This window comes from Arachis ipaensis, chromosome B6 (assembly GCF_059453495.1).
Source record: "Arachis ipaensis isolate K30076 ecotype BB chromosome B6, ASM5945349v1, whole genome shotgun sequence".
NCBI lineage: Eukaryota > Viridiplantae > Streptophyta > Magnoliopsida > Fabales > Fabaceae > Arachis > Arachis ipaensis.
The window spans coordinates 2,025,717-2,047,779 of record NC_142441.1 but is presented as its reverse complement, the minus strand read 5'-3'; the positions used below and the strand labels follow the sequence as shown (position 1 = coordinate 2,047,779).

Here is a 22,063-nt window from a genome sequence, read left to right as displayed (position 1 = left end):
GTAACTTGCAGTTTGAACAAACTAATTTCGCAATCCGTGCATCCAATAATTTTCAGCTTTAAAAAAATATCTTAATGTACGTGACAACTAAACCAAATGCTAAATCTCGATCTACCTACTCTCACTCATGGAGTCATGGGCGAAACACCTGGGCTACGGGATAAAGTCACCCAACATGGGCTTATGGGCCTTCTAACCGAAAGAATGGGCCCAAAACAAGGACAACTATATATGCAAAAATTTGGATGATACTTAATCGAGTATCTATATTTTCCCGTAATATGCTATATGTATGAAGGTAGCAATTAAAGGAATCATAAAATATACGGTAAAAACTCAGGTGAAGTCGACTTTACGTGAAGTTAATATTTGAGAGCCGTTAGATAAAAATTTAGTTAAATCAGTCAAATTATTTAATGACTCTTAGGTATCAACTTTATATAAAGTCGACTGCATGTCTGCACCTGAGTTTCTACCTAAATATATACAAAAGAAAAGTAATTAAAAACACCCTCATTTATTTATCATATATTATAAAATGTACACGCATAGAGAGAGAGGCACAACCAGATTATAACTTAAAAGGGCAAGGTAGAGAGTAATTAAGTTTAAGAAAGTGTGTCACTTATTTTTTGTGAGCCTGATGAGCGGTGGCCATGGATGCTCCCATGCCACCAGGTACGCTACTTGTAGTAACATTGGGATTCTCCTGCCCCCTGTTTCCATGCAATTGCCAAATTCATCAATATATATTGCTATTTCAAAAAATGTTCAAGTTAATAAAGCAGGAACAGAATAATTGATATACCGTTGAAACAGTAGACAGTAGTGTATTTTGTTGTAGGTGGTCAATGGCAGAAAGGCGCGGATTAAGAGAAGTAGTATCATCTTGGTTACTTATGAAATCGTACTCATCATCTTTCGTTGGTTTCACGTGTGGAGCTTGGGTTAAAGCACGGCCGCCGCTACCACCACCATAATTAACATCTAACTCATCCTTTGCCTCATCAGCTTCTTCGTACTGCCGCACAACCTATTTCCCAGAACTAAATAAATACTTGTCGTCGCTTTAGAAAATCAGAAATTAAAGTCTTGGAGGCTAAAAGATTTTAGTAATTTAATCCGGTAATTTACTAACACAAATATTAAATTATCATTATAAATAAATTTTATTAATTTATATGTATAAATTTTTGATAAATATAAATTATTCATGTTCAAATAGTAATTCAAAATAGAATTATATTAAGTGTATACTAAAATTAGTCACCAAAATCAGTTTATGTGTTGAAATATAAATACACATTAAAAATAAATTAAATTACACTTATATTTAACATTTTTGTTCAAAATAAAAACATTTAGTAACCACGTAACATTACTAATAATAAATATTTAGATAGTATAATAATAAAGTGATAAAGAGTGCTAGAGGCCAGCACCTTTTATGTTCTGTAACCATCAATTGGCCATTAATAATATTTTTAATGGTGAGAGATTATATCTAATGGTAGAAGATCACTCACTTTTTTTTTATGGTTAAGTGCTGACTACAAAACACAAAAATTACTAATCCCTAGACTTTTCCTAAAGTGATTGTTCGTTTTTATGAAATTTTTAACTTAGTATTTAGTTTGTTAAAAAAATAATATTTAATAAATTTTAAATATTTAAAATTTTTATTTTAAATAATAAATTAAACAATTTAAACATTAAAATAAAAACATTATAAAATTGTCCAACAAATAATATATAAGAACTATCTCTTTTTTTTTTCCTTTGAATTGATCAAGTAATTCAACTCTTAGCTTTCATCTACTTATGCTTATCTATACTTATGCTTATATACGAATGCTTAAACAAATATTAAAAATTTAAATTCTAACAATATCTATTTCATCAGGTAATTATGAATTTAATCAAATATGTTAAATAATTTAACAATTTTCTTTAGCATATATATATAAACCTGTTTAGCATATATATATATATATATATATATATATATATATATATATAAACCTGTCCACCAAGGGTTTTGGTGACGACACGGTTGCCCCTTTCATTTTTTTTAATCGATATCGTAATCCCTTCGTTTTGGACGATGTTTGTGACGTCTTTGCGGCCAACAATAACGGCTCTCTAGTTTTTTGCCGTCGCAGATTCCATCATGGCGGCAGGGCCACCCTTTCGGGTTTCCCTGAGAATTTAGCCTTCGATGGATTGCAACGTGGCTGCGTCTCTTGGGGTGATAGGCTTGCATGCTAACTCCCAAACACGTTGAACACTTCTCCATACTTGATTGCTTCATCCTCATCTCTCCGTGATTTCTGCTGGCTCATAATTATTATCAAGATATTCTATTCTAATAACTTTCTCTGCCTATATTTCAGCTATTTTATTTTCCTTCATCCTTGCCTTTTCTGCTGGAAATTGTCACCTTTATAAGAGGAATTGAAGTGGATAACTATCACATTATTCTGCACACATATATAGAATTATATATTTTGTGTTGTTGTGGAAACTTTAATAATAATAATTTTTTTTATGTATAAAAATTATTCAAATATATTATTTGTATATTAAAATTTTAACTATTAATAAATTTATATTTTAATATATATTTTATATTATCAATTAATTTTTATAATTAATTCTAATATATATTTCATATAATTGAAAAATTTATATACATATTTTTTAAATAGAAAACTAATTCTATTTATAATATATTTGTTAATATTTTAAATTTTTATAATTAAATTGTAGTTTATCAAATTTTCTAATAAACGGTTGCGTTTATTTTTAAGAATAAAATAGTACAAGACATTAATAGACAAAAATATAAAATTTTATATTCTTATATTTTATTTTGTAATAAATTAAAACAAATTATAAAAATTTAATTTATTTTTATTTTTTATTTAAAAAATTTAAGATAAAAAATATAATAATAAAAAAATATAATTATAAAAATTTAACAAAATTAATAAAAAAAATAAAAAATAAATTATATCCTTTATTATTCTGTCAAGATAAACATAAAATACACAATATCTCTATTCATATCTCTTTTACTAAATATGATTTGTATTTTAGTATCTCTATTTCAATATTCTATCTCTTATTATATATGCTTATTATGCAGTGTTAATTAGCTTTCTTCTCTCCAAAGATCAAATTTCGTCATCGTAGTTCGTTGCAGTCAAACAGTGGGTTTGACCGTTAAGGAGTTTCTAATTTTATGACTACCAACAAAATTCACGTGAGTCTATGTAAATTCCAAAGCAGAGAGCTACAATATCGGAGTTTAATTTCCACTTAGGCGATCAAATTTAAAGATATTGTTTGGCTACTTAAACTATATATTATTCTAAATATATTCGTATTCCTTCCCAAGAAGATCATGAACTTATAATTGAGAGTGTTAGGAGTTCATAGGTGTCGTATGATGTTGTGGTTAGAGTAAGCGGCGACCGAGAGCATTTGAACCGCATGCAGCAATGGTGACACCTGGTGACTACTTGGCAAATTTTCATTGATTGATTCATATCCTGATTCATGACTCATCACTTCTATATATAATAAATACCTAAAAGTTGAAATATGCATAGAAATTTTTATTAAATATATATTAAGTAGTATTAAAGCAACCTTTGACTTTTTTCTCTAAATTTAAAAGCATTTTAACTTCTTCTAAATTCTAATAGCGATTTACATACATCATATTCATGAAATAATATATGAGTAATAAGAAGCTATGTTGCTTTTTGTTTTATTTTTTTACTAGCTATTTATTATCCTTGTTTAAGTGATATCATTTATTATTATATTAACAAAATTTTGTTTGTGGGGACTGTCACTACAAGAGAGGCGGGAATTGGCGGCGGTTTTTTCTTTGATTAGCGGCGGTTTTAAACCGCCGCAAAATCAAATGCCGGCGGTTAATAGAATCGCCATGGATATGGGCGCCGGGATTGCGTTTGGCGGCGATTTTCACAAACCGCCGGTATAACCGCCGCAAAATCAAATTTTTGCGGCACACAATATAAAACCGCCGCCAAATGACTCTGACACGATTTACTTCATATTTACCGGCGGTTTTCGAACCGCCGCAAGTTAGCACGATATGTCCAAGTTGAAACCAATTTAAGGGCATTTTATAAAACCGCCGCTATATAGGACATTAGTTTCACTCAATGTTACCGGCGGTTGCAAACCGCCGCCAAATCTAGAAGTTTCTACACTTTTTAAATCCAAACAGAGGCGGTTTAAAACCGCCGCCAATTTAAGAAAAAAAAAATTTCGGTCTTTCAAAAAAACCCGTCCAATTTATTTAAAGTATTATGGAATTTTTTTAATTCTTTTTATATTTATTATTATTTTAAAAGTGAGTATTTTCAACAAACATGGAAGCTAAACTTGTAACAAAAACAAAATTGACTATATAAGCAAAACAAAGTTATTTATCCATCAAAATACGAAGTAAATAAATCTATTCTGTAGAGTTGCTCAGTCTAATTCAATAAAATGTTTGCTTCAATGCAAAATAAGGTAAAATCCTAATATTCTATTTTCACTCTATCATTCCACGAAACTCATCCCTGCAGCGATTTCTGGGGGAAGCTCCTCACCCTGCCGTTGAAACAGATAAATTAGAGCACTCTCCATCGCCTTCAACTTTTTCTTATCTGATGCTGCCTCATCCTCCATCGCCTTTCTCTTCAACTTCTCGCCTTCTAGCTCTGCCTGCAGTTCAAGCAGCTTCCTCTGGGTCTCCTCTTGTTGGACTCCGTTGCCAGATGCATGTGAATTCGGACCGAAGAGTTGGCTAGGAGTCGGTCCAGAACCCACACCACGTACTCTGCCCGGTTTCTCTTTTCCGAAAACCTGAGCAATGGAATCATTCTGAGACAACATTCTAGAAGACTCATCATGTTGCTCGATCTCCTCAATTCTTTCCTACATACACAAATTAGCAATCTCCTCAACTAACTTATCACTTACATCATGATAAAAAACACACAAATATAGCAGCAAAAAAATTTAGGATTACACATAACTCCCAATCAATAAAAAATCCAAAGGCGAATGAAAACAAAAATAACAAACAATCGAAAAATTAAATTTGATTTCTGATAGTAAATGAAATGCAACGTAAAGCTAATGATAGTGGATCAGAGAAGCACCAGTGGTTTCCGTAGGTTCTACGTAGAAAAATAAAAAGTGGCTATAGTAATAAAAATTCTAGTAGATTAAGATAATATAGTCAGTTAAATTATTATTTTATTTGTTCAAGCAAGACTACTAATTAACTAAAGACTAGACTCATATATGGTGGTAGACTCCCGTGTCATCCACCAAAACTCCTCGCACACCCAGTCAAACACATCGACTCTCAATATTGAAATTTAAAGAGATCACCTTAATTATAAATATACTATAAGTACACCCGTTAATAAATCACACACAAATATTTTTGCTTCGAAGATATTTAATTTCAACCTGACATGGATGTAATGCATGGTAATAATAAGCACGTGTGCCCAACTAACTATTGTCTGCACTTATTCATATCCTTAATACTTTAGATATATGTAATGTAAATAATTGGATACCGCCAGACATGGAATAAAAGATTGAGTTAATAGTCAAATTCGTTTTTGAAAGTTCACTTGTTTTTTTAAATTAGTTCTCAAATATTTTAGTCGTTATAAATTAAAAAAATTATTAAAAATATAGGCTGCAATTAACGAGTAGTACTTACACCAATTGCTCTCGCTTCATCATTGATATATGAGCCATCCTTTTTCTTGTGCACCTTGATCCACAACTCCCCTCTACCGACTATCCTTCCTTGTTCTTCCGACTGTAACAACAAAGTTTTTGCATTGAAATTTTTCACAAAATCAATAAAAATTAAATCATAGAGAGAGTTCAATAACTAAATAAAACAAGTAGAGTACCTCTTCTTCCATCCGCCGTGCGAAACTTTTCGAGCCGCCAGTGTGAGTATATTGTTGTTTTGATCGATTGACCGCGTTTTTCTTGCACTTCTCCTATTGGTCCATCCGAGACAAAGGGCGATTACAATATGATAGAAAAGGACTCAATGCAACATAATTGGTATTCTTGTGTAACAACGATACAGTATATTACCTTCGTCTCAGGTTTGGCGCGATAGTCAAGGTACCATCTCCAATGCTCTCGATCAATTCCCGGCGGTCGATTCTCAAGATTTTGTTCAGTCGTGAATGTTGGCTCATAAAAACGGTCATACAACCTCAGCCTTGTTTCCTTCCAAGACTTCCCCATACTTTTCAAAATATTTTTCTTTATAATTCCTTCGCTGTCTTCATCAAAGTGGAATATTTGCTACACAGATAATAATAATAATAATAATCAATAATTGTAAAAATAAGCAGATTTAATTTACCCGGGGTATAAACTTTTACCTTGACACATTCGTTATAGACCTTGTCTTTCGTAGTAATCTCACGCCAACTTGTTCTACAGATGGGAAATTTTCCAAAATCAGACCCCAACAGACCAAGCACGCCACTCAACAGTCCAGCTTCGTCCCCAATAGCTTGCTTTGCATTGTTGAACCTGAGCACGACCTTCCTACCGTTAGGCCGTTCCATAGCCTCCCTCACGCTTAATTTTGCCGGCTTGATTGTGCCGTCAGAATCTATAAGCCAAACATAACATTTACGTTGTAAACAGCATGTCATAAATTTATTATATAACATAATAATTTCAACATAATACCTTATTGTGCGCCTAGCAAAGGAAGCATGATGGATCAAACCAGCATAAAACATGTTTAAATTGGTACAGAATTGCAGCACTTGAAAAAAATTTAACAAAAACTGCTTGACTTTTATTGTAAAAAACTAAGTACAATGACAAACTTAAAATTAATTTTAAATGTGGGAGGCAAAAATTAAATTAGGGTAATAATTCAGAATATTTTTAAAATATTTTGATAGCCCACATAATATATTTTGGAATGACCGAATTAGAGTATATTGTAAGTTAATAATGGATGGAGCCTAAGTCATGTTGATGAAAGAAAAAATAATTAAATACCATACCGATGGTCTTAACCGCCCAAAACTCTGTAGTCTTGCGTCCTTTGCGGCTCTGAGCTCCAGAAGCATCATGAAGGTTGTCAACTTCTTCATCAAGAAGAGTTTCCTCATTTGCATTAGCGTCCAAGTTTAGATGGCCTGGCAGCGAGTTCCGGACACTGTTTGTGCTCATCTGTGGAGCAGGCCTTGGTTCACTTCGCGGGGGATGGAAAGGGCGTGAAGTAGCGGAAACCAAATCACCGCTTGCAGGGACACTATCCCCATTGTTCGGGTGAATTTGAGAGCCATCATGGTGGGGGTCCGAAGTCGCATTCGCTTCCGTTTGAGGTTGCTGAAACCCTGGTCCAAACTTTGATTTTTTTGTGAATCGACCTTTCCGGGCCATCTTACAATCCTGACACCAACAAGCACACAAAAAGGAATATGAATAGTCATGGTCCATAGTTGTTATCTCGGATTCATAATCTCAAGCAGCTCATGAGATCCAATACTTGTTTTTTAATCCTTGTTATTTTTATTTCTACGTAATCGGCAGAATTACGAGGTTTCCAAAAACAGAGGAATTTTTAGCAACATGCTCCTATGACAATGCAGGTTCATGAACTATACCCCTGGGTCATCTATGAGCAAATTATATCAGCCATGCATTTTGCCATGTCCAGGTAAACTCATGCTTCGGTCAAAATACACAAGAAATAATTAGAGGACGGACCCTTACCTGAGAAGAGAAAGCGAGACAGCAGTGCTTTGAAGTGGAAGGGTTGCGATAGACGAGAGAAGCAATAGGTTTGAGGCCTTCGTCAGGAAGGGGCTTCGACTGCTTGGGACTATGTGAGACACCGCTGGAGGTAGGTTCAAATGGAGTCTCGCAAGGATAAATAAGGATTTGGGCGCCGTTCCTTATTTCATCTCAAATTTGGCTTTAGCAATTTGTTAGTGTGAAAAATTGGGTTCCCACTCTTTTATAATAATAATAATAATAATAATAATAATAATAATAATACTAAAAGGATAATAATAAAAACAGCCATGTGTAACAAAGGCATGTCCTTATTAATTCACACCTGCACACCGCCTTAAGTACAAGTATCGGGGAGTGTTAATGTATATATAAACATAGGAATGATAATATAGGGGTTAACTATATCTGAACCAAAAATTAGTTGTCACATCTTTTTCAAGATATAATTTTCAGATAAATATAAATTATAGTGACCTCTATTACTATTAAAAAGGGGATATTATTCTCGTATCGAATATATCAAAAATGTCTTCTTATTGTACCAATTAATATAGCATCCCTATCTAATAGCTCACTCATTCAAACTTGTATTACTGCATAACTATAAATGCCATATTTCATACATAATTAGATAAATAAATTATCTGAAAATTAATATCATAATATTGACCAAGTTATAAACACAAGGACTACCCAATTATCCAAATACGAGTAACTTTGACGAGCCCTTGCTGCTAAGGCAAACCAAACCTCCATACCTATCTATCTATCTTTCTCCCTGTATTTCCCTGCTCTCTCTATGCATGTTTTGTTGTTGTTTTTGCATGTCTCATGAATTTTTTAGCTTCACCAACTTTGATATCAATCAAAGGAAAAAAGGGCAAAGAAGTTTGATTTGTATTGAAATGAAATTGAAACTGCCCTAGAATGCAGAAATCATAGAGAACAGGCCATAATTGTCACTGTTATGTGATTCTAGACCGCAATCTAAGTGAAGTGAAATTCATCCATACAAAAACAAGCACTTCTAATGCCATATTGAACAAGCACTTCTAATGGGAGAGCAACAACATCGAACCCTACCTACCAGACACAAAAATCATAGGAGTCCAAGTAGGCAACGAAGTTTACATAGATGAAATTACAACAATGTTTTAGCACCTTGTTCCAGCAGTGATCAACATCCAACATGCATGACTCTCAGCTTGGCCTTTCATCGAACATCCAAGTCGCGTCACCAAGCTCCCTTGCAGTTCTTCAAGAATCATACCCTCCTTCAGCTGGCACCTTCAAAAACGACATAAATGAAACCATGAAACAATTCTATAGGTTCTCATCGAAAACAAAGTCACCATTTTCTTTCAATGCATACCCTTTCTTTGCATACAAAAACAGCCCAAATGAAATCCCATTAGGTAAAATATGACAAAATAGAAATACCCAACAAGATGCTATATGCTCAGGTAGATGCAGTCACCCTTTGAAATTGCAAACTTAGTGTTCAATGATATTGAAATTAGGGTTCCAAAAAGAGGGTGGCCTTCAGAGGGGGACATTGATGTTGCAGAAGCAACATTGCAGGCTGCACCAACATACAATAGGAACTTATTTATGAGACAAATGGAAAATGAGGGAACACCATCGAACCGAAGGATGAGATTGGAGGCTTATTTGGTTGCATTGTGCTATGAAGAGTTGAAGCCAGGTGCAGCTTCTGAAAGATGTTGCTATTGAGTCGGTAAACCCGATTAAAACAAGAAGCTTGTAATGTTGGCCTCTCTGCTTTTGCAACTACTTTTAATCCCTCCACTTCGATTTCTCTTACCTCTTCTGCCACCCACAATAAGGCAAATCAACCATGCTCCTTTCTAATTTTTTAAATACCCAGCCATAATATTTTTAGACTATCTTAATTACAAAAACTATTATATCTTCTTTTGTCCATTTCTATAGAAATCAAAATTCATTGAAACAGGCAGCACCACCAAAGAAATACCCAAACTTGGTCTACTGGCTATGGCTGTGTTTGCTGAGATCAATACTTTGTGGATTTGTATAGAAGAATATTTTGATTCATATATATGTGGTTAAAATGTTCATGTGAAATTTTTCTTTCGAAATGAGTGCATGTTATTTAGGCTAACTCCTAGATTTTATTGTTAACAGGGAAATATATCTAGAAGCAGTAACAACTTAAAAAGAAAAAACTTAAAATCAGCACTTTAAGTTCTAAGTTCCTTCATATATTTACTTTTATTCTTCTTAAAATCTCCAAAATAGCCAAGTGCATTTAACACTCCAATTCTTTTTTTTTTTTCTCTTTGTATTAACGTAAAAAATTGGCTAAAATGATAACAATATATAAAGTTTGAGTATTTGAATATATTTATACGAAACCTGACAATGAGTATGTTAGATTTATATTGTCCATATAATTATTGAACAAAGAAAGTGTCAATTGTCGTGAGCAAGTTTAATAAGTATATATCTGATAAGTATTACTAACATACTTATTAGCAATGAGTCATCCATATTTCATGATATTGTTATAGTGCATGTATAGTAAATTAACCAAATAGTAAAATCTTTAAAACAAGAACTACATAAAAAATTAAATATCAGACAGTGGCATGATAAATTAGTTATGAAAATATAATCTCCTTAATTAATATTGCATAGTTTTGTCTCGGCTATCATATGCAACCGGCCTCGAAGTTCTTCACCTAAACCAAAGCTTTCCCCTTAAGGATTTAAGTATCTTGTTGCCCACATAGCCAAGTGCCACGCATTCTTCTTCTCGGGAGACATTCCACTATAAGGATATTCATTCTCTTCGGGTGTTCTATTGAGATCGTAGGACAACATTGAAGCCGTTCGTCCACCAGAATCTTCGCCCTCAGAGATATCGGAGGAGACAACATTCTCTCCTTCCAATGAATCTGGAACCACCTCCACCAGGTCTTCAGATTCCTTTTGTATATTGTCTCGAGACATTCCTGACAGGTGCAACGTAGCCAAACAAGCTCAGATTAGGAAGAATTAGTGTGTGAATTGACTAATCAAAAGGCTTAACATTTAGAATCAATTGCTACTTTAATCAGACAACATTGGGAAGCCAAGGGGTGACCCCTACTTCAAATAAGCTGCAGATTGGGATTGAGACTCTATGCAACTCAACTAGGCCTGGCACCTTTAGAATTGATATAAAAACGATAAAATCTTATATGTACATGAAATTAGTTAGAGTGATAATATATATATAAGTCTGAATTCATGTATGTATTAATTAAATAATTCTTAATTAGATTTGTTAAGCTTATAGTGGATTAGATAGAAACAGATCATATAAACATTACAAAATCCGAGTCTTTCTTACTATCCCATAGTCGCTCAAGACCATGTGCTATGAGTTTGAATTCCTCCCGTGCTGCAATATCCAGTTCAACAACAAGAGTGTTCTCATAGCGTGACTGCAGAAAGAAGCATAACTCAAAATGTATAAGTACTGCAGCTAGAAAAAAAAGAAATTTCACCTTTTCTTATTATAAAACATTGAGCAGTAAGTAGAACATGAAACCCAACTTGAGCAGGTGCACATCATGCCAAGGCAAAGAAAAGTAAAACATGAATATTTACCTTCACCTCGTCAAGTATTTCCTGTGAGCACCACGTTTCCGTACTTGTTCTAAACTCAAACCCAAATTTAGCCCGGTATTTTCGGTCCCATTGAAGCATTTCCTAAAATTTTAGAATAACCACATGAATATGGTTTCTTTCCACGAATAAGAAAAGGGTTCACAAAATGAAACTGGGCAGCAGCAAACAAACCCTCATCATTGAACCCGGTGCATGACTAATGGCTCGATAAAGGTGACTCTGTCCAGAAAACGCATCCAACCATGATTGTATACAGGACTCTTTGAACCACAACTGCCTTGCAAAGGAGGTTGCATGGTCCAACGAAGAGAATGGAGACGCATCTATCATCTTCTCTGCGAACAAATGGCTTCTGGTAATGAGAAAGAAGTCTCTGCTCTCCAATTTCCCTGATAGTCCACCAAAAATAGAAAGAATGTACAAGAACAATATAAAAATGTGATTATAAGAAGTCTTGAAGGAGACAGAACAGCATTGTGAAGACCTAGTTGAATAAAAGAGCTTTATATGAGAGGATAAGTTTTAAAAAATCTCAAATAACTCTATAAAATCAACATATTGTCTATTGATATGACTAAAATACAATCCAATATCTATCGTAGGTGAATCATGATAGTAGTATATATCCAGAACTCCAATGAATATGAGATACATGCATGATGGAGAACAATGTTTTAGGAATCGGCGGCCTCATCACAATCTTCAACCCTTTCACTAGTGGACTCCTCTAAATCGCCGTCTCTTGTCAACCGCAGGCCTTCGACATCAAATTCAGGCAAGCTAGTCATACAGGACTGTGGATTAAGGTCGACCTCACAATATTCATATTCTTCGCCCATGTCAAACAAATCTCTTGGCTTCACATGGACTACTACACTCCATCCATTCTCCACCACATCCTCCACGTAAAACACAAGACGCGCCTCAGATGCCAATATATACGGCTCATCGTCTTCTCGATCACCTGTGTGAATCGGAGTGGCAAAATTGACACAGGTGTGGCCCAAAACGTCTTGCCGGATGCCTCTGCCTGACGTGGTGTCTGCCCAAAGACACTTGAACAAGACTACAGTGAATTGACCACTGTAATTTAGCTCGATGATGTCTACTAATTTGCCGTAATACGAGACCCCGCCAACAGCAACATTGGCATCCCGTTTACTTGCATAACTTCTAGTATCCGAAGTGACATAAACCCCGCTATTCTGTGTTTTCATCCCTTCCTCCCTCGACATGGTTCTAAATTTAAATCCATTGACGTTGTAAGCCTGATAGCGTTTGGCTTGAGCAAGGGGACCGCAGGCGAGCCACTGCAACTCATTCGAATGATTGGTGCTTCCAAATGGGACCTGGCATTGAACCATTAGAGGCAAGATGGCATCGAATGGTAGTAGGATCCTGAGATATTAAAGATTACCTGATGTCTAAACCAGTTGGAAAATCCTCTGTGCACAGCACTATCTACCTGAGACTGGGACCTTGTTTTACTTCGCAGTTTTCTCTTTGTCATGGCTCTGTACTCACTGTGCATACAAAAAGTTTGTTCAAGTTTAGTACTACCAATACCAAGTTGGCTCACTGTATAATTTTAGAACTCAGTCTCTGTACTTACTCCAAGAATTTCTCTACAGCAATGCAATTGACCAGTACATGACGATGTGCTTGATGCTTTTCGGTTGCTGTTAGAGTAAAAAATGAAGCTGCCCCGACCGCCTTTCCAACCTCTGGGAACATATTGGCAATCTCGCACGGCGGAGCATCGGTCGGCCGGTCGTCAACGCGTGTCGGTCGGTTGATCCTAGTCTCGACGTTATCTAGGTATCTCGAACAGAATGTGAGAATCTCCTCGGATAAGTAGCCCTCTGCAATCGATCCTTCCGGTTGTGCCCTGTTACGCACGTACTGCTTGAGACGACATAGGTACCTTTGAGAACATAACATATAAATTACTATATGACAGCTGTCCTAATAAAACAGGTCGAGAAACCTTAAGTAGATCAATACCTCTCAATTGGGTACATCCACCGGTAATGCACTGGACCACCGAGACGTACCTCCTCGACCAAGTGCACCGTTAGATGAACCATAACTGTGAAGAAGGAAGGTGGAAATATCATCTCCATGTGGCACAAAGTATGGACCACACGATCCTGAAGGAGAGGAAGTTGTTGAGGATCTATGGATTTACTGCATATTAGTCGGAAAAAGGCTGATAACTCAGCCAAGACGGCGGACACTGGGGTGGGCAACACGTGTTTTGACGCAATTGGCAGTAAATGTTCCATTAGAATATGACAGTCATGACTCTTCAAGCCGAATAACTTGCGCTGTTTTAAATCAACACAGCGAGAGATGTTACTAGAGTATCCGTCTGGAAAGACCACATTCTTGATTGTCCTAAGAAAGACATCCTTCTCTGGATTCCGCATGGTAAATACTGCAGCGGGATACTTTCCACCTTCAAGTGGCCACATATCCTGCCGGATGCCCATCAACTGGAGATCTTTTCGAGCTTTTAGATGGTCTTTGGACTTACCGCTCTCGTTCAACATGGTGAAAACAATGTTGTCGCATACATTCTTCTCTATGTGCATCACGTCAAGGTTGTGACGTAATTCGTTGTTCTCCCAGTACGGCAGGTCAAAAAATACACTCCTCTTTTTCCAGGGAGACTCGTCTTGCACCACGGTCTGCTGTCCGCGCCTTCTTTTACCACCCACCGCTTGCACCTTGCCTTGTGAGACGGGAACACCCTCCAATTGTCTCAGGACATCCCTACCAGTCAATTTGGTAGGTGGGGATCTATCCTCTACCTTGCCATCGAATCTACTCCGATCCTGTCTGTATCTGTGATCGCGATTCAAGAAGCGACGATGACCCATATAACACCATTTTTGACTGAAGGTGAGTCGCATAGTCTCGGCATCCAAATTACACGTGGGGCAAGCTCTCCCGCCGTAAGTATTCCAGCCAGATAAATTGCCCAAGCCAGGAAAATCACTGATAGTCCACATCAGTGCAGCTCGCATCTTGAATGTTTTCTTCTCACTAGCGTCGTACGTATCAACACCGGCCCACAACTGCTTCAGCTCATCGATCAGGGGCTGTAGGTAGACATCTATGTCATTACCAGGCATTTTAGGACCGGAAATAATCATAGAGAGAATGAAGTTGGTTTGTTTCATGCAAATCCATGGGGGTAGGTTGTACGGAATAAGAATCACTGGCCATATTGAGTACTTTGAACTGAGGTTTCCATAAGGATTGAAGCCATCACTAGCCAGGGCTAAGCGAACATTGCGCGGATCACGAGAAAATTCAGTATATCTCCTGTCAAATGCTTTCCAACCCTCGCCGTCCCTGGGATGCCTCAAGGAACCGTCAGTGTTGGTTCCTCTCTTGTGCCACAACATGTCCACGGATGTCTTGCTGGACATGAATAATCGCTGTAACCGTGGAATCAGAGGAAAGTAACGGAGAATCTTCGCCGGCAGAGGTTTCCCATTCTTCTTGACAACGGCGTTGATCCTTAATAAGGAATTCTTCCGGGTCTTTTGCTTCCACCTGGATGCTCCACACCGTTTGCATTTAGACAGGTCTTGATCGGAGCCCTGATACAGCATGCAGTCATTTGGACATGCATCTATCTTCTTATACTCAATACCGAGCTTCCTTATGATCCTCTTGGCATCGTGCAACGTCTTCGGAATCCCTGCATGCTCAAAGGCATCCCTCAGTAGCTCTAGAATCAAACCAAAAGCCTTGTCGCTCACTCCGCACATGCACTTGATATGGTACAGCCTCACCAAGAAAGACAGTTTCGAGAATTTTGAGCATCCCGGGTACAACTCCTGCTCGCCATCCTCCAGCAAGTCGTGAAAGGCACGAGCCTCACGGCTAGGTTCGTCAGATAGGTACGGCAACCCCTCCGCAACGTCTCCGACATGCCCATTCATCGAGTCTTCATCCTCATTATGCAGTCCTGGCAAGTTGAATGCGTCGTGGACCATGTCACGCATTTGATCTCCTAAATTTACAATGGGTTCTATTTCTTCCCTACCGTTGGATCTCTCGTCTACGATCCTCTCACCGTGATGTAACCAAAAGGTATAGTTAGGGGGAAAGGGTTTCATCAAAAGATGATCGTAGGCGTCTTCTCTAGTTTGGTAACACCGAAACCCACACAAAGGGCATGGACAATGTATCATCCCATCGGATGATGCATTGGCAAATGCAAAGTCAAGGAATCTATTTAGACCATTCCTATATTCTACACTCCCTCGTGCCTTTGTAATCCAGCTCTTATCAATGTCTAAATAAATGAAATAGCAGAAATAAATAACAAAATAGTAAAAAAACATAGAACTTATAAAAAATAAGGGAAAAATGGGGTGTGTGTCAAGAGAACCAATAACAATTTATTACAATTATGAGATGGGAGAGTACCATACGTAATAAACTCGACAATATATTACAAGCAAAACCATGTAGGGAGCGACGGAATAACTCAAAATGGAAACAGAAATAAAATTTACTTGCATCCCAGATAACATGTAGCACACGAAAGATATTGGGGAGGAGGCTTACTCATTGCAAAATTCTGTGCTTTCTAAAAAATTACTGGGTGAAAGATTTGCTGGTTCCAAGTCCAAAAAGTGAAAAGAAAATAAAAGCTTCCTTAAAAATTAAAAAAAGAAAATAAAAATGAAAGTTAGATTTAAAAAATAATGAAAAAAAAATTATAACTAAACAGTCATGAAAAAAGAAAATAGCACTGAATTTTTTGAATTAGTATAAGCATAACAAATTGTCAACAGGCATCATGTATAGTGGAAAAATAAATTCAAGACTAATGTAATATACAAAGAATATATGCTGGAGTAGTGTTTGGAATTTGAAAGTCAAAAGTGGAGGTCAAAATGGATTTATCATGAAAAAGGAAACAGATTAGTTTATGATATGCTCTTGGTATTAACTGTTAATGCGAGAGATAGAAAGAATAGAATTTTTGTTCTTTACTATTTGAAAAGCTAAGCACTTGGTTTGGTTATGCCTATGGGATTATATATTAACTGAAACTACATGTGATCTAGTACATGATTGATCATTGATCTTAATCATAAAGCAATGAAAATTATTGAATAAAATTGGTCACGGATAATTAACTTATTATAAGATCTAAATCGTAACCTTAAATTATTGGCATAAAGTTATAATATTTGTTTAATTAAAAAAAATAATAGAATCTTCTTTACTAGCTAACTAAGAGTATTTAAAGATGGGTTCTTAATTAACTACTTATTTAAGAAAAGCCCCATTTTATGACTAACTTGATAACAATAGTACAGGAATTTAAAAATGGTAAATGATGAGAGGAAAGAAAGGCACAAGCTGTGTGTGAAGCCCATGCATCATGTAGATGAGCATTTCAAACATGTGTCATGACACAGATGTGTATTGTACTAACAGTATCTTCTATTCGCCAATTGAAAGGAAGCAAAAAGACACTGATAAAGCAGCTTGTTATATATAAGAATTGGGACACTATCACTTTAGCCCTTTGGCCCTTTTCCATCTGTTATTATATGCTTAGAGTTAACAGAGTAGCACTGTATAAGCATGGCACAAGTGCATTACTCTAAATTTGTCCTAAGCTATTTTAACCAATATGCAGCAAAATCCTATGTACCAATACATAATTAATGAAATAACAAATTCAGCTTCACAAAGTTTAATTTCACCTCTTCTAATGATATCAGCCAACTTTTTAATAATATATTTTTACATCACAGACCACTAATGTTCAACACTTCTCATGCAGAAAACATTCGTATAAAATAGCACCACCCAAAAAATCATGTCCACGATGTTGAAAACTGTGTGTGTGCATAAGTAAAAAACACCTTGAAATAGTTGTTATAAGATTACATTTAGTATTACATATAAAATAAATAGACAGCACAATAAATACCAAAAAAAGTCAACATTAGATCACTTTTCATGCTAGTAAAAAATCAGCCAAGTTGAAGGTAAAAAAAAGAAGGCAGTTTTAAGAAACACAGGAATAAAAAGAAAGGTTTTATATAGTACTGATTTATAAGTGTTAACCAAATAGATTTTTATTGTAAGGTTTGGAAAAAAACCACTTTGTTAATGCAACAGAATAAAATTAGTTGCTGCAAGAATCCAATCCAGGTAAAACTATATCAAATGCATCTTTGTTGAAATGCACTAGTAGTAGTAGATTTGAAAAACACATCTCAAGGTTCAAAAGGAATTTAAATGTTCTCACTTGAACTGAGATCAAACTGCGGAAGTAATATCACAGTTCATAAAAAAAAACTAACACCAATTAATTAAACGTTATAATCAAATAATCACAACTAAGTAACCAATTATTACTAAGTACTGAATTTATAAATACAAAAAAAAAAAATAAACTGCAGAAGAATCACATTATCACATTTGAGAAAACAAAAATAAATAATTCTTTGGTAAACATAAACATTGCTAATTTTATTTGGCAATCCACCAACCCTCCATCGAATATATTAGCCCTGTTTTTTTTTTGTATTCCATGACTTAAAGAATTTTGTTATAAAACTCCACAAATAGAAATTTAGTATTTGTGAGAAACACACTAACAACTTAGTTAATATTTTGACCAACAAATCTAACTGAAAATTCAATTTTCTGCAGGGAACAAGAATAATAGAATAGAGATAATGGGATTCACAGCTGATTATTGGGATACCATTATGAGGATTTGAGCCATGGAAGGAAAATGCTATAACAATGATAATTATAGTAACAATAAGGAAGCATATAACTGAGTTCAATTGAAATTTTGTCTTCATTTGCAATGAAACGGTAAACTGTATTAACCAAATATGAAAAAGAAAGAGGAAACTTTCGTGAAGGCAAAGAAATTGAGGTCAATTAAATAAATGATAAATTAAATTAAACAAGCAAGGTCTATACTAAGTCCATAGTAAAAAGTAAGTTATTAGGGGTAGACAACCATAGTAATATTAACAGATCAATTTATTCAGGCTGATCATACACAGATGTGCAGCTGTATGTATACTCTAATTAGATTAATCTTTTAACATAGCTAATTAACCATACTCAATTCTTGTTGATCATGGACAGAGTAATATGCTAACTCATCATACTCAATTCTTGCTAATCATACATAGAGTAATACACTAATTAATCATACTGAATTATCTATCTAGATAATCAACTCTCTATTGTTCAAATAGTTAAAGTAATGACAACAACAGATAAATGATTAGGCAGCTGAGCTTGCTCATAGTGGATCAAGTCACATGAATCAAATCCCTAACTCTAAACAACAGCAATTAACCCCAACACATAGAAGATATAGACAAATTATTGTTCAAAAGTCTGAACCAAGAATGAAAACACGAAAAAGAGGTCAATATAGATGAACGAACCAGTGAAGGGGGATATGCTCAACTTCAACCCCGGTGAGAGAAGCACTGATGGCAGCTGTGCGGCTCGACAACCAACACGAAAGCGCAAGGTGGAGCAAAGTTCAGGGATTTTGCACACAATGGCTGAGAGAGTATGGTTTCAGGACTCGTGGATGACAGGCAATAGCTCGAAAATTTTAGGGATTTCTGCAAAATTGGGGGACTCAATTAAAGGGTATAAGATGACGGGGGGGGAATAGACACAATGAATTATGATAAGATCCTCACCTGGGTGGGTTCCTGCGCTGAAGTTCACGGCTCTGTTCTTGCTCTTGGTTGGCGCGCTGCTAAAAGAAACTCGCGGGTTTCTGCACAATTGGGGGGAAAAAATTATTGGTTGTGATATAAAAGGGGGAATTGGAACACTGAATCAAAACTCACCTAGCGGCGTTTATGGAAGTAGTCGCCGGGTATATTGTGGCACAGGGGGTGGGTGTGTTTCGCGCCTCTGCTCTGCTTTGGTGCGCGCCAAGAATATAGGGTCAGATGAGGAATGTTGATGATATATATCCTGATTTAGCTGCGGTCTTCGCTGCCCAGCCGCTATCCAGGAGCGTTTTGCGTCATTTATCCAGACCGCCGGTCATCTCTGCAGCTATCCGTCCAATATGTGGCGATTTTGGCCACAGCCGCTGTTTCTCCGCCACTACTCTCCGCTTCTGCGGTAGTGTGTTGGGTTTTGCAACAAAAAGGATGGAATAGATCATGTATATTTGGATGATACTTAATCAAGTATAAGGTAGCAATTAAAGGAATCATAAAATATATACAAAAGAAAAGTAATTAAAAACACCCTAATTTATTTATCATATATTATAAAATGTACATGCATAGAGAGAGAGGCACAACCAGATTATAACTTATAAGGGCAAGGTAGAGAGTAATTAAGTTTAAGAAAGTGTGTCACTTATTTTTTGTGAGCCTCTGATCAGCGGTGGCCATGGATGCTGCCATGCCACCAGGTACGCTACTTATAGTAACATTCGGATTCTCCTGACCCTGTTTCCATGCAATTGCCAAATTCATCAATATATATTGCTATCCCAAAAAATGTTCAGGTTAATAAAGCAGGAACAGAAAATAATTGATATACCGTTGAAACAGTAGGCAGTGTATTCTGTTGTAGGTGGTCAGTGGCAAAAAGGCGCGGATTAAGAGAAGTAGCATCGTCTTGGTTATTTATGAAATCGTACTCATCATCTTTCGTTGGTTTCACATGTGGAGCTTGGGTTAAAGCACCGCCGCCACTATCACCACCATAATTAAAATCTAACTCATCCTTTGCCTCATCTGCTGCTTCGTACTGCGGCCACAACCTATTTCCCAGAATTAAACAAATACTTTTCGTCGCTTTAGAAAATCAGAAATTAAAGTCTTGGATGCTAAGAAATTTTAGTAATTTAATCCGGTAATTTACTAACACAAATATTAAATTATTATTAATAAATAAATTTTATTAATTTATATGTATAAATTTTGATAAATATAAATTATTAATGTTCAAATAGTAATTTAAAATAGAATTATGCTACATGTACACTAAACTCAGTCATCAAAATTAGTCATCAGTATAAAGTACATGTTGAAATACAAATACACATTAAAAATAAATTAAACTATACATATATTTATACATAAATAAATTAGTGATTAATTTTAGTGACTTATTTTAATGTACAAATAATATTTTTATTTAAAATAACTACATTTATTAACCACGTAACATTACTAATAATAAATATTTCGATAGTATAATAAATAAAGTGATTTTTTTTTTTTGGTGACTATAATAAATAAAGTGATTGTTCGTTTTTATGGAATTTTTAACTTAGTATTTAATTTGTTAAAAAAAATAATATTTAATAAATTTTAAATATTTTAAATATTTAAAATTTTTATTTTAAATAATAAATTAAATAATTTAAACATCAAAATAAAAACATTATAAAATTGTCCAACAAATAATATATAAGAACTATCTCTTTTTTTTTTTTCTTTAAATTGATCAAGTAATTAAGCTCTTTCATCTACTTATGCTCATCTATTCTCATGCTTATATACGAAAGCTTGAACAAATATTAAAAATTTGAATTCTAACAATATATATTTTATCAGGTGAATACTCTTATCTTTATGTAAATTAACAATTATAAATAATTTAACAATTTTCTTTAGCATATAAACCTGTCCACCAAGAGTTTCGGTGACGACACGGTTGCCCCTTTCATTTTTCTGTATCGATATGGTAACCCCTTCGTTTCGGGCGATGTTTGTGACGTCTTTGCGGCCAACAACACCGGCTCTCTGGTTTTTTGCAGCCGCAGATTCCATCACGGCAGCAGGGCCACCCTTTCGGGTTTCTCCGAGAATTTGGCCTTCGACGGATTGCAACGTGGCTGCGTCTCTTGGGGTGATAGGCTTGCATGCTAGCTCCCCGGACACGTTGAACACTTCCCCATACTTGATTGCTTCATCCTCATCTCTCCGTGATTTCTGCTGGCTCATAATTATTATCAAGATATTGTATTCTAATAGCTTTCTCTGCCTATATTTCAGCTATTTTGTTTTCCTTCAGCCTTGCATTTTTTGCTGGAAATTGTCACCTTTATAAGAGGAATTGAAGTGGATAACTATCACATTATCCTGCACACATATATAGAATTATATATTTTATATTGTTGTGGAAACTTTAATAATAATAAAAATTTCTTTTTATGTATAAAAATTATTCAAATATATTATTTGTATATTAAAATTTTAACTATTAATAAATTTTATATTATCGATTGATTTTTATAGTTAATTCTAATATATATTTAATATAATTAAAAAATTTATATACATATTTTTTAAATAGAAAACTAATTCTATTTATAATATATTTGTTAATATTTTAAATTTTTATAATTAAATGGTAGTTTACCAAATTTCCTAATAAATTCTAATGATGTGTTTGTTTGAGGTGAAAATGGGAGGAAGGAAAAAGAAGGGAAATAAATTGAAAGAAAAATAGTTATTTTTCTTTATTTGATTGAGGGAAAAAATGGAAGAAAAAAAAAAAATAAAAAAAT

General features: G+C 35.0%; 3 protein-coding genes and 1 pseudogene across 5 annotated transcripts; 1 reads left to right on the top strand and 3 right to left on the bottom strand.

The window, feature by feature from the left end:
• Nucleotides 1-501: 501 nt before the first annotated feature.
• Nucleotides 502-8,970, bottom strand: LOC110263089 (uncharacterized). 3 transcript variants are annotated; one of them, XM_088489802.1, is made up of 7 exons: nt 7,098-7,783; nt 6,456-6,691; nt 6,160-6,375; nt 5,967-6,059; nt 5,768-5,869; nt 809-1,033; nt 502-716 (listed from the first exon to the last, which is right to left on the bottom strand). In XM_088489802.1, exons 1-7 carry the CDS (start codon nt 7,534-7,536, stop codon nt 684-686), a joined length of 1,344 nt encoding a protein of 447 aa, XP_088345928.1. In that variant the 5' UTR covers nt 7,537-7,783; the 3' UTR covers nt 502-683. The 3 variants fall into 3 exon arrangements, with proteins under 3 accessions (XP_088345928.1, XP_088345927.1, XP_088345926.1); XM_088489801.1 differs by lacking the exons at nt 502-716; nt 809-1,033 and adding exons at nt 4,426-4,962; nt 7,813-8,970 and having other exon boundaries at nt 7,098-7,488; XM_088489800.1 differs by lacking the exons at nt 502-716; nt 809-1,033 and adding an exon at nt 4,426-4,962 and having other exon boundaries at nt 7,098-7,786.
• On the top strand, nt 7,683-10,403 carry LOC148554406 (glucan endo-1,3-beta-glucosidase 14-like; annotated as a pseudogene).
• A 1,486-nt stretch (nt 10,404-11,889) lies between these two features.
• On the bottom strand, nt 11,890-19,895 carry LOC107618945 (uncharacterized). The gene is made up of 7 exons (XM_088489799.1): nt 19,374-19,895; nt 19,221-19,300; nt 18,954-19,139; nt 13,498-16,170; nt 13,106-13,417; nt 12,911-13,016; nt 11,890-12,842 (listed from the first exon to the last, which is right to left on the bottom strand). Exons 4-7 carry the CDS (start codon nt 15,852-15,854, stop codon nt 12,168-12,170), a joined length of 3,450 nt encoding a protein of 1,149 aa, XP_088345925.1. The 5' UTR covers nt 15,855-16,170; nt 18,954-19,139; nt 19,221-19,300; nt 19,374-19,895; the 3' UTR covers nt 11,890-12,167.
• Nucleotides 19,896-21,497, bottom strand: LOC148554405 (late embryogenesis abundant protein D-34-like). The gene is made up of 3 exons (XM_088489774.1): nt 21,177-21,497; nt 20,086-20,295; nt 19,896-19,991 (listed from the first exon to the last, which is right to left on the bottom strand). Exons 1-3 carry the CDS (start codon nt 21,495-21,497, stop codon nt 19,896-19,898), a joined length of 627 nt encoding a protein of 208 aa, XP_088345900.1.
• Between the last annotated feature and the right edge of the window lie 566 nt (nt 21,498-22,063).